Here is a 13373-nt window from a genome sequence, read left to right on the forward strand (position 1 = left end):
TTTTAATTTACAGCTGTCTTATCACAATTGCTATATAGCGTAAGGGAGTATAGAAGTTGGAATTAATGAATTGAAGTTCTGAATATAATGGTTTCCTGTCTTTCATGCTGATTCACCAGCTTAACTACTTTCTAAGTCACTGAACCGAAAAAGGGTACAGAGTAAGTGTTACACTGGTTCCCATGGAAAGCACATCGGAAGTGGATAGGCATTCCATCAGTCTAATTCTATTAAAGTCTAATAAGGATTACCATACAGTTGTCCTTTAAACTAAATATTGCTTTTTGAACAACCATTTTTTATTTTAAACTAGAGTTTTGAAATAAACAATACAATAATTTAGAGGTGGCAGGAGAAGTATAATGCAAGTCCACTATGGGCTGGGAGAATCGCGTCAGTGGGCATGGCTAGAATGATGGCTGAGGCCATTCACTACACACTGTTCCTCTCTGACTCCTGGGGATCAGTTTGAGCCAGGGGCGGACTGACCATTTGGAAACCCGGGCACTGCCCGAAGGCCCGGGGTCAGTAGGGGGCCCCATGAGATGCCCCTGGTACCTTTGTCATAGGCTTTTTTGCGTTTGGGCAAGGACACAGGGGTCCCATGATCCCCTATTGCCCGGGGGCCCCATGAGTTGTCAGTCCGCCCCAGGTTTGAGCGGTGTCCATCTTCACACACATTGTCAAGTCTCGGGTTAACATGATTGCTGGAAGGATAAACAGATCTAACAAAAAGTTTCCAGTGATATAGTTAATAGGCACAAAGGTAGCAAATAATAGAAGTTCATCATTAGGGCATACATACACTGTAATAGTATATTTTTTATTTATAACCTAAAAAATTTGTAAATAAAAAGTGGAAAGTAAGAAAGGGAGGTTCAATTTAAAAAGAGGTCCCCCAGGAAAAGGCAGCTCTAATGAGGTCAGCCTCTTCACTCCATTAAAAAAAAGCTTACTGCCCTTAATCATATTTTAGATTTCTTGTTTAATTTTTTCAGAACATGATAGACTGTACCTAATTGATAGCATAGTTTTCATAATAAGTTCCAATTTGTGTCCTGCCATTATGTGGACAGAGGGCCGTGGGACCCAGCAGGAGGTTACTAGGACTTGGTACCATGGGTCATATTTACTGTTGATTTTCTTGTAATTATTATTTTCCATTGATTTCCAGTGACTAATTTGTTGTACTCGCACCGTTGTGTGAACTCTATTACAGTAATTATTAACAATGGCTTCCTTATAACTTTATACTGTTTAAGAATAGGACTGGCTACAAATAGGGTGGAACTTGTTTATCTTATGCTTCCGTGTTCTAGATGGGAATTAAAGAGAAACTCTACAAAAATGTAGATTGGTGAAGGGTGGTAATTAGTGGTGCACCGAAATTAGAATTCTAGTGCCGAAACCGAAAAGGAAAATTCAAAATGCACTTGGCCGAAAACTAAAACCGAAATGCGCAGTTTTTAAAAATGAATATATATTTTTTGGAAAAAAATACACTTTGATTTAAAAAAACAAAAACAATATATACCCCAGATTTTCTGCAAAATATGAAAGAGGATGTTACGGCGAGTAAATAGATACCCAACATGTTACGCTTTAAAATTGCGCACACTCGTGGAATGGTGTGAAACTGCAGTACTTATAAATCTCCATGGGTGATGCTTTACAAATTTCTACAGGTTAGCAGTGTAAAGTTACAGAGGAGTTCTAGTGCGAGAATTATTGCTCTTGCTCTGACGTTCATGGTGATACCTCGTGTGCGTGGTTTGAACACCGTTTACATATGTGGGCATAGCCTATGTATGCGTTCACCACTACATGGGGACGGGGGCACTTTAAACTTTAAAAAAAAAATATTTAATGTTTTGGTTTGTTTTTTTTGCACTGTCAATTTAAAAAAAAGTTTAATCACTTTTATTCTTATCACAAGAAATGCATGAATCCCTTGTGATAGAAATAATTAGTGACAGGTCCTCTTTATGGAGAGATATGGGGTCAATAGGACTCCTCTGCAATGTAAAGCATTGGATCAAAAAAGAGCATTGATCTAGTGCTTTAAAAAAAATGTCCGGAACCGGAAGTGACATCGCTTTGGTCCTCCAAGGGCATAGAGATGAGTGGAGGCCATCTTTCCTTCACTAATCTCTATGCCCAGCGCTGGGATTGTTTTCTCAGGTAAGGCTGAGAACTACCAAGCAGCAGTCAGTGGCGGCAGTGGCGGGTGGACAGCGGCAAGTGGTGGCGACAAGGGGCGGGGTTTCTTCGGCACCTGTATCGATGCTTGTTTTCATATCGGCCGACGGCCAAAATGGGGTGTTTTCGGCCGAAACATTTCAGCCAATGAAATTTCGGTGCATCCCTAGTGGTAATTATTTTACCTCCATGCATCTGATCTGCGGCTTTCAAGTACTGTTGCTGAAGTAGTTAGACATGTGCATTTTGTCTCAATTTGTTTTTCAGATAAAAATTTCATTTTTGGAGATTCGGATGTATATGAATCGCTGTATGGACATCGTAACGAATGTCAATGAATCTCAAAAAAATTTAAAACAAAATTAACAAATACATTTGTTTCAGATAACGTCACATGATGCCATAGTAGTTTCGGGGCCCATAGGGGAAATGAATTTGAAAATTAATTTTCAAATTTGTTTAATGATTCGAATAATAAATGGATCAGAATTTTGTTCCATTCATTAATTTGGATGCACATGACGTCTGTCGATATTGTCCAATCACCTTATGCAATTTCTTTTAGTGAGTTGGTCTAGCACCTGAAAATATTAAATCCTCTGATTTAATAATATATGGGGCAGCACAGTGGTTAAGTGGTTAGCACTTTCACCTAGCAGCACTAGGGTTGTTGGTTTGAATCCCAACCACAGCACCTGCCTGGAGTTTTCATGTTCTCCCCGTGCTTGCATAGGTTTCCTCCAGGTACTCCAGTTTCCTCCCACACTCCAAAGACATGCTGGTAGGTTAATTGGCTCCTCTCTAAATTGCCCTTACTATATTTATGTACAGTGCCTTCAAAAAGTATACAATTCCTTGACAAAGTATTCATACCTCTTAAAATTTTCCACATTTTGCCATGTTACAACCAAAAACGTAAATGTATTTTCTTAGAATTTTATGTGATAGAATGTATGAATGTGACTTAGGGACCTTAGATTGTAGGTTCCTTGAGGGTTAGGGACTGATGTGAAAGTACAATATATTTAAAGCACTGCATAAATTGATGGCGCTATATAAGTAACTGTAATACATAAATAAAATAAAAATATCGAATATAAAGCAATCTTTCGGAAAACATTTTTCGAATCCACCTGGACCAACAAATATACAAAATGAATGCCGAAGATACAAAATGAATTTCGAAAACAAAAAGGGTCAACATAACAAAAATGACAAAACAAAATTCTTCAATGAACTAATACATCCGAAACAAAATGAGTAGTTTCAGCAATTACATCCTCCCATGTGAGAAGCACTTTAGAATTGGTGCTTTACGCTGCAGGTGTGGGCACTGAGATGAGTACAATTATTATAAAGCTTTGTGAAGTTCATCTTTAAGGCTGGCTCTACAGAGCTCTACTCAAGAACAACAGGAATGGAGACATCTGGTTACCGCTACATGCCAGTACTCACCACCATACTGATGGGCAGAAGAAGCATATGGGCCTTTAAAGAGTTTGGGGGGCCTGTTTATAGAGGAGAACAGATGCTGCTTTTCGGTGGACACTATAGTATGTAGACTGTAATGCCATATGGAGCTGTCAACTGCTGAGTAAACTATGTGACTGATGGACAGCCCAATCCCATGATGTTGATGGATCATGAGACCAAACCCTAATATTCCTGATTTTTTTTTTCTTAATTCATTGAAATTAATAGTTTTTCTTGTTCATAGTCTTTGCAGCAAGCAAAGCACTAAAAATTGGTCCCCTAAGTGTACTTTCAGTATGTATCCTTTATTCTTGTTTGTGTCTGCACCCCGGTTCAGTAAAAGTCATTTGCAAGGGGTACCTATTATGTAGATAAATGGGATCTTCAGACAAGGGACCTCCATCTTGGAAGCAGCAAGTTGATGCTATAAAGCTACACGCTAGGACTTCAGTTCGGTGGACACGCAGTTGGCTAAAACATAGATATCAGAGTGTGGTTGTAAATTGGGGTTAACTCAGAACAGAGACCAGTCACTAACGGTGTATCACAAGGCTCTGTAATATGTCGCGTTCTATTTAATCTGCTTGTAAGTGTCATAAATTAAGGTTTGGGGAGGTGGGGGTGAAGTTAAGGTATGCCTTTTTGCCAATGACACAAAGAAAAGTAATCATGGAGGTGTTTGTAACATGGTATATGATTTAGCATTTCTGGAAAACTGGCCAAAGAACTGGAAACAGTAGCTCAATTTTTGCAATGCACTTACGGAAAAATAATTCTCTCAGCCCTGAGCTACAGGAGAAAAAATGTGAGGGTGCTCATTTCTGATGAATATAAAATAAAATAGAATTCTTGGGTGAATCACTGGAGGTATCACCAGGTGGATGGAGGTCTTGTTTCTACAAAAGGTGTTCAAGTGATACCAGGACTTGGTGTGGCAATACTACACGCCATAGTAAGTGGCAAGTGTGCTCTATTACTGATAGGCGGCACACATGTCACCAGCCAGTCCAGGGATCCTTAACCAAGATGGCAGACAACAACGTTAGTGAGTGCATGGTACAGCATGTGATGATGAAGTTTCTTGTGAGCGAAGGCGTAAAACCCATGGATATCTACAGAAGACTTCAAACATGATACGGCAATGAGATGCTCAACCGCAGTAAGACATTTGAATGGTGTAAACATTTCAAAGATGGCCGTATGTCCGTCAGTGACGATCTCGGCCGTGGTGGTTCCCAGCCCACAGCAGTCATTCCTGTGAACATACAGCACGTGGAATGCCTGATCCTGGATAATGGATGCATAACCTGTTGTGAAATTGTACAAGAGACCAATCTTTCTGCAGGAAAGTTGAACACAATGATGACGAAGTGAAGCCGGCTGTCCTAGGGTGGTTCAGGCGTATTGACAAATCCTTCTATGCCGAAGCTCTCCAGGCATTCTTTAAACATGGAGATAAGTGTATAAATGTAGCAGGGGAGCATGTCAAAAAATGCAGTTTCCACTCCTAGAAATGTGTTCTTTATATAAACTTAAAAGTCCCAGTTTGACTTGAACACCCCTCATATTATATAGATTAATAGTTAGGTCTAAATATCAACAATACTATGTCCAATTCGAGTGACCTCACTTACACAATGATAATGATAAGACAGATTGACCACCACGACAATCTCAAGGCACAGGGGCAATCTGATTTGCTCTGTACCTTTTGCATGCCTAATGACACCAGAATAACAGGCATTGTGCACACACCTGGCAATGTTCCTAAACGTCCACTCAGGGTTGCAGAGCTCCTGACCGACCATTTATCTTCAATGGCCAGTGGTTAAACATGCTTGGGATAAACATAGGTCTACTTGGACAAAAAAAGTCTAAAAAAAAGGGTAGACTCTATGGACTACTTATCTGTCGTCACTCTTCTATGTTTCTCTTTGTTGCCAGTCACCAGTAAAGGGAGATGGCAGGAAGACACATTTTGTATGGGGATAAATGAGAAGACAATCTATTTTACTGTAGTTTTACTAGAGGCTGCCAGACTCTAGTCTAAAAAAAAAAAATGTTGAAGACTGCTGGTATTTACATTTTCTAAACGTAGAACAATTTGTTGTCTGTGCCTAGCCTGGTTTAAAGTAATTCAAAAGGCTCACTTTTTTTTTTAAAATAACAAACATGGTATATGTACCTGCTCTGTGTAATGGTTTAGCACAGGACAGCCCTGATTCTCCTCTTCTTGGATCCATTGCCAGTGCACCTGGCTCCTCCCCCCTGCAAACTGCTTGCTCTGGGGACATTCATTACTCCTGAGCACTGTGTGTCCATAAGACACACAGAGTGTGGCTCTGCCCCGCCCTCCGCTCTCTCCATTGCCAGTGCACCTGGCTCCTCCCCCCTGCCAAGTGCCCCCATAGCAAACTGCTTGCTCTGGTGACACTCGTGTATGCTTACTCCTAAGCCGGCTGTGTGTGCCATCCGCTTCCTCCTCATTGGCGGTGATTGACAGCAAAAGGAGCCTATGGCTCCAGCTGCTGTGTTTGAGCCAATGAGCAGAGAGAGAACCAAGGGAGCCTGAGCTCTTGTGCACATCACTGCATCGGGCTCAGGTAAATATTTAGGGGGAGCTACTTGCAGAAGGTTTTTTTTACTAATGCATAGAATTCATTAAGGTAAGAAAACTCCTGCCTTTAGAACCACTTTAAGATGATTGGGTAAGTCAGGGGAGCCACGCTGTGTCTGAGCCCACTTCAGTTTTTAGAGTTTTTATATATGCTGAGGGAGGACCAGGAACTCCTATTTTTTAAACTGTATACTTCTTTCATCTGTAGGGCTGTAGGAGTCATGGTAGACCACATGAACAGTAAGGGGACTATTTGAAACTAAAAGCATAAACTGCTATCCACTCTTCCCTGGAAATGGAAATGTTATGCCACTGTGGCTCCCATTTTACTTTCCATTCATAAAATGCAAGCCATGACGTGGAACTTGTGGAGTTCCACTTAGAATTCTGTGACTGGAAGGAAAGACCGGTTACATAATTTTGAAAGGTCGTCTCCTGGCTTCTTTTATTCCGCTCATTTGAATAGCACTGCGCTCACTTTTGAAGTCCCAAAGAAAGTTGGAATACATTCACACCGCTGTACTAACCAACGTTTTGTTTTTGTTCTGATGATATGGCCATTCCACTGCTTTATAACTGGGGCCTAACGTATCTATTTTTATTCACTAAAAATAGTTGTTAAATGACATGTTTAATGTGTATCGTGCTTTGTAGAAATATTTTAAGTAATGGATATATTGACAACACCTTGTTACTCTTCAGGATCCTCGGCACTTACAGTATTTTGCTGATGTGAATGAATCCAATGCCTACTGCCTGACACAAGGCAAGAAGCTCTACAGCGCGCCTACTGAGTTTGGGTTCTGCTTAAAGGTATGTTCATTGTAAAACATCCACAAAGCTTTTCTCTTTTTAGAGTGTATTTGCTCTTCTTAGACATCACTCTTTATCTTCTGCTTGTTTATGAATGCTTGATTATGAAGTAAAGTGAAATGACTGGCTACTGATCAACCTCTGCTCTCTGGCTGCTGTACGCCATCTGGTTCTGATATTGACTGGCCTAGGTGTTCTCTTGGTGAAGTCCTCTGGTCTCTATTCACCCAATTATAATATCTTGGCATATAAAACCTGGGGGCATTCAAATAGGAAAAAAATGGTACCAGATTCAGTGGAGAGTGACTTGTTCTTTTGGTCAAGACTGCAAAATTGATTGGGACATTAGGAGATTAGACTTGAAATGAGACCAATTCTCCAAGACAGCACTTCATACTCTTAGTGGAAAGTAGGAACCTGAAATATTAAGACAACTGAAAGGGATGTGAGGAAACAAGTAAATACAGAAGGCAGTGTAAAATAATACAAACCATCTACTGGGTTGCATGTCCTCCATGTTTACAGCTAACCATATGGTGTTGGGAGTATGCGGACTCTTTAACCAATTGCTGCCCGGGCAAAGGATGGTTCTGTAGACCTGCCAGGGTACTACGGATATGAGACTCTTCCGAGGGTACCCTTGGAACCTGCCAATACTCAAGCTCACCCAGAGAAGCTTCCAGCCTGGTCTAACCAGCACGCCCTAAGGTGTCTGTTCCATCCCAGCTTTTAGAACTTATGGCAGTGGACTCCAATAGCAGCCTCAGCCAGCACTGTCCATTTTCAGAGAATGTATGCATCTTGAGGTTAGGAGAAGGAATAATCCAAACAACAAAAGCCTTTTAACTGTTTACTGATTGGATTCAATAATTTTTTGTAGTCATCTCAACAATGAGGGCACATTTCTAAAGATGCATAGTATACGTGAGAGGTGAGCTGAGTTATACCTTTGGGGGGAAAGGGGGGTTTGCCAGAGTTCACCATCCAGTGCAAAAGTGTTTCGAACAGTCCCAATAGTTCTGAAACTTTACTTCCCTTACATATTACTTTATTCTTCAGACTCTCCCTATGATGATCCCAGACAGGCTCTTGCCAACATTATTTAAATCTGAGCCATTTTTCCCAAGATGCCTCACACTGGCTTGGGAAGAGCTGTCACTTCTCAGGATCACACCCTGATGCTACTCCGGGGGCCTCCAACAGATTGCACTCCCTGCAAGGGGTCCCTCATCCTACACTCAAAGCTAATTATGACAACACGTTCTACTCTAATCAAGGAATACACTGGCAACTCCCATGCCCCTACAGCAGAAGGGACACAAAGCTTTCTAAGGGCCCCATGAGCTTTGTCGCTGCTACAGCTGAATGCGGCTAAATCACTCTGTTGGAATATTGTGATGCTAGTTACACCTCTGTATGAGTTAAAAAATAGTGGCAATTTTATAAACCCCTAATGCAGTTGCCGTTCTACCTTCATTGCCTTCTGAGCCCTGTACTCCTCTGTCTAAATGATCTTTATTGCTAGGCAAACGTTACTCCTCACTGCACCATTGTATACCAAATAAACCCCTTATAAACAACTCCTTTAACTAGGCCTCCATAAACCATTTGTTCTTTTATGACTAATACATTTTATTGCTTCTCTTCCAGCCCTACAAGATGCGGAGTGGCACTAAAGGGCTGAAAATTTTGTGCAGCGAGGATGAACAATCTCGCACCTGTTGGCTTACTGCCATTCGACTGTTTAAGGTAAGCTGGAATGAAGCAACATTTAAACTGTGCCCTCTTCTGTAAATTACTAATTATATCAGCCAATGATAGGTTGCAGGCTTATAATATTTGCATATTATATACTTTTTAGACTGCATTTAAAGTTCTTGATTCAATATAAGCCTAATACTGTAACCTGCAATGCCCCTTAGCTTTTTCAACTAGTAGATTAGAAACATTACCCGTGTTATGTTCTTTTGTAAAGAGTCTAACCCTACCCACTTTTGTTGTTGACTGCAATCTGTAGATCTCTATGCCAGCCTGACAAGTTGGCCCATATTTGCTGGCCTGATCTTTGGGATCTCTGTAATCTGTTTCCTGTTCAGACCTGTCTGGTCATATTATATCATCAATATATCTCCACTTCAGCCCTAGCTGCAAAGATCTATGTGTGTCTAAAGCAAGATCCTTTTTAAAGAAATATGTCTTAGGCTCGTTTCACACTGCTGTGACTTCTCTATGAGAACCATTCTAACTGACACTACTGAAGTCGCTGCAACTTCAGAAAAGGTTCCTGCACTATTTTAAGGCGAATTGTATACAACTTCTGCCCATAGACTTGAATGGAAGTTGCATCCAAGTCTGGTCCTCATCTAATTTGATGATATTCAGTGCAGACTTTACAGGAAAATTACCCAGGCAAAGTCGCATCACATGAAAGTCTCTTCAAAGTCGAAATCAAGTCACATCAACTCGCCAGGAATTAGCTTGACTTTCAGATCGCAGGAGTGTGAATCGAACCTTAAATTGGCCATACACTAGTAGATTTTCAAACGAACGTTCATACAAAAATTTGCAGTACAATCGATGACTAGATGAATGTCGTTTCAACTAGACATGTGCGATTCATTTCATAACTAATTGATTTTCGTCCGAAAAAAAGATTTTAGGAGATTCGGATGTATATGAGTCTCTGAATGGACATAGTAACAAATGTAAATGAGTCTGAAAAAGTTATAATGAAATAATGAATGCATTTGTTTCATTTGGATGACATCACATGATCACATGGGGAAATTAATTCAATTTCCAAATTTGTTTGATGATTCGGATTCGAGTAAATTTGTGATTTAAATTTAACTTGTAATTGTCACAGTCAGTCAGTTAAATTCCAAACTCCAATGCAATTCTTAGGTTTGAAAAATTAGGGGTCACCGAAATTTGCATTATTTATTACAAAAATAATTAATCCTTCCAAATTTTTTATATATAAATAAGGAATCCACTCAAAATTTTAAATTTGAAAACTAATATAAAGCAATCTTCTGGAAAAAAATGCAACATTTTGGGAATCCACACGGACCAACAAATATGCGAAACGAATGCCGAATATAACAAAACAAATTCCAAAAATGAATTGGTTCATCATAACAAATATGAAAAACAAAATTCTTCTATGAAAGAATACACCTAAAACTAAAATTTCCAGCGTGCACGTGTCTACCTGTACTCTGAACGCATTTCAAAATTGTGTTAGCTATTAACATTAGATTTTGGAACGAATGGACTTTCCCAAACAAAAACCACATGCACCGTTAGAAATTTATTTGTTACAGAAAAAATTTCTCTTCAATTTTGCTGTTGAAAACTAATGTTGATTTGACCCCACCAATGACTGGAAAATCGAACTAATGTTCTTAAATAAAAAAAATTGTCTGCTTTACTTTAGGGAGATGCAACCTCCACTGCTGGCTCCACTCTACTTGTGCCATTGTGCAGTATAGTAGTTCTACGGCAGTAATGACACCATGAAATTGAACTTATTTAGCTATACTTCCCTGGTATTATATAGCCTGGGAATCAGAGAATGATAGCATATCTTCACTGCCCTGGTAATATTATACAGCCCAGGAGTCAGCGAGTGGTGGCTTAGCTTCACTGCTCTGGAATTACTATACAGCCCAGAAGTCAAATAATAGGAGTTTAGTTTCTTTGTTCTGGAATTCGTTTACAACCTTGGAGTCAGAGAATTAAAACTTAGCTGTGCTGCCCTGGCATTAGTACACTATACAGTTAGTGTGAACTAAAGCTGGCCATACATGGCCAGCCTGCAGGCTGAACAAAAGAAATGTAACAGATTCCTCCATATATGTTAAACAGTGCAGATAGACAAATCCCTTTCTTCGATGCTTTTCATCCAGTAGGGCTTCATCGTTGTAAGAGGCTTGGAGCTGAAAATCTTTGTGTTTAACATCCAAAAGTGACTAAATGTGATTTGATGCAAATATTTTTCAAATGGAACAAGGCAGACACTGTTTGGCTGCAAAAATGTGTGCCAGGCACATTTTTTCAGTCAAAGGATGTCTGGCAGGAGGGTTCCAACATGGCCAACCAGAAAGCAAATTTCAGCTGGTGCATCAGGAACCGGACAAAAGTCAATCTGTTTATGGCCATCTTTAGCTTCTCTGCTCTGGAATTAATATGTAGTCGAGTCAGAGAGTGGAAGCTACAGCAGGAGGTTTGAAGCGGCATCTCCCACAAGTAAAAGCACCATGGCAGCTTTTTTGGTAAAAAAAACAAAAACAGCAATGACAAACTATAACCTACTTCAGCCAATGACCTTTAACCTTTTATTAGTTTAGAATCAGCACAGACATGCTTTTTATTGATTGGTTGAAAAACTTAGTTCCTATTGAACATAATGCTTTACAACTGTTATGCTGACATTTATTCCTTTTTGTTCTCTTTTTTTAGTATGGGGCTCAGCTCTACAAAAACTACCAGATTTCCAGGCGCGGTCCCCAACCTTGGACAGATCTAAAAAAACAGGTAATATGGAGAAATTGACTGATGTCAGTGTCTGCATGTACATTGAACTGGAATTCCAGGCTATACCAAGTTAATCTTAAAAATGCTCCCTTCACCTCCTAACACACATGCTGACTAACTTAATGTATATACTTACCTATTTTCAGGCCCCTCCAATCTGGTAACGTGATATCCCTGATACCAACAATCGGGCACTATTCCATTTCCCTGACACCAACAATGGGGCACTATTCCTTTCCCTGATACTGACAATGGGGCACTATTACTCTCCCTGACACCAACAATGGGGCACTATTCCATTTCCTGACACCAACGATGGGGCACTGTTCCTTTCCCTGATACAACCAATAGGGCTCTATTCCTTTCCCTGACACCAATAATGGGGCACTATTCCTTTCCCTGATACTGACAATGGGGCACTATTACTTTCCCTGATACTGACAATGGGGCACTATTACTTTCCCTGATACCGACAATGGGGCACTATTACTTTCCCTGATACCAACAATGGGGCACTATTCCTTTCCCTGACACCAACAATGGGGCACTATTCCTTTCCCTGATACTGACAATGGGGCACTATTACTTTCCCTGATACCGACAATGGGGCACTATTACTTTCCCTGACACCAACAATGGGGCACTATTCCATTTCCTGACACCAACGATGGGGCACTATTCCTTTCCCTGATACAACCAATAGGGCTCTATTCCTTTCCCTGACACCAATAATGGGGCACTATTCCTTTCCCTGATACCAACAATGGGACACTATTACTTTCCCTGATACCGACAATGGGGCACTATTACTTTCCCTTATACCGACAATGGGGCACTATTATTTTCCCTGATAGCAACAATGGGGCACTATTCCTTTCCCTGACACCAACAATGGGGCACTATTCCTTTCCCTGATACCAACAATGGGGCACTATTAATTTCCCTGATACCAACAATGGGGCACTATTCCTTTCTCTGACACCAACAATGGGGCACTATTACTTTCCCTGACACCAACAATGGGGCACTATTCCTTTCCCTGATACCAACAATGGGGACCTATTCCTTTCCCTGATACCAGCAATGGGGCACTATTCTTTTCCCTGACACCAATAATGGGGCACTATTCCTTTCCCTGATACCAACAATGGGGACCTATTCCTTTCCCTGATACCAGCAATGGGGCACTATTCTTTTCCCTGACACCAATAATGGGGCACTATTCCTTTCCCTGATACCAACAATAGGGAACTATTCTTTTCTCTGACACCAATGATGGGGCACTATTCCTTTCCCTGATAACAACAATGAGGCACTATTCCTTTCCCTGACACCAATGATGGGTCACTATTTCTTTCCCTGATACCAACAATGGGGCACTATTCCTTTCCCTGATACAAACAATGGGGCACTATGTTTTTCCCTACTACCAACACTGGATCATTATTCCTCCCACTAATATCAATGATGAGGCATTATTTATTCCCATTGACGCCGGGGTATCTTCTACTCCCACTGGCCACAGTCCGGCCCCCTCAAAGTCTGAAGGACAGTAAACCGACTCTTTGTTCAGAAAGTTTGGAGACCCCTGGCCTGGAGGATGGTGGGTAAATCTGGTAATGTCTAATAACCTATTAGAGTACAGTACTGTAACAAAGTCCTCCATATGTTAATGCCTTCATCAGGACAATGCAGTGAATGAAGTGAACTATCTATATAGGAGAACACTTAA

The 13373-nt window shown here is 40.6% G+C and overlaps 1 protein-coding gene across 2 annotated transcripts in view; it reads left to right on the plus strand.

The window, feature by feature from the left end:
• Nucleotides 1–13373, plus strand: part of GRB7 (growth factor receptor bound protein 7) — a 218482-nt gene that overhangs the window by 180289 nt on the left and 24820 nt on the right. For both annotated transcript variants that reach the window (XM_089674375.1, XM_089674376.1), the window contains 3 exons: nt 6992–7102; nt 8753–8851; nt 11567–11641. In XM_089674375.1, the coding sequence (XP_089530501.1) occupies nt 6992–7102; nt 8753–8851; nt 11567–11641 (285 nt within the window). The remainder of the gene's footprint in view (nt 1–6991; nt 7103–8752; nt 8852–11566; nt 11642–13373) is intronic.

This window comes from Staurois parvus, unplaced genomic scaffold, assembly GCF_062004578.1.
Source record: "Staurois parvus isolate SC_StPar_1 unplaced genomic scaffold, SC_StPar_1.0 ptg000151l, whole genome shotgun sequence".
Classification (NCBI taxonomy): domain Eukaryota; kingdom Metazoa; phylum Chordata; class Amphibia; order Anura; family Ranidae; genus Staurois; species Staurois parvus.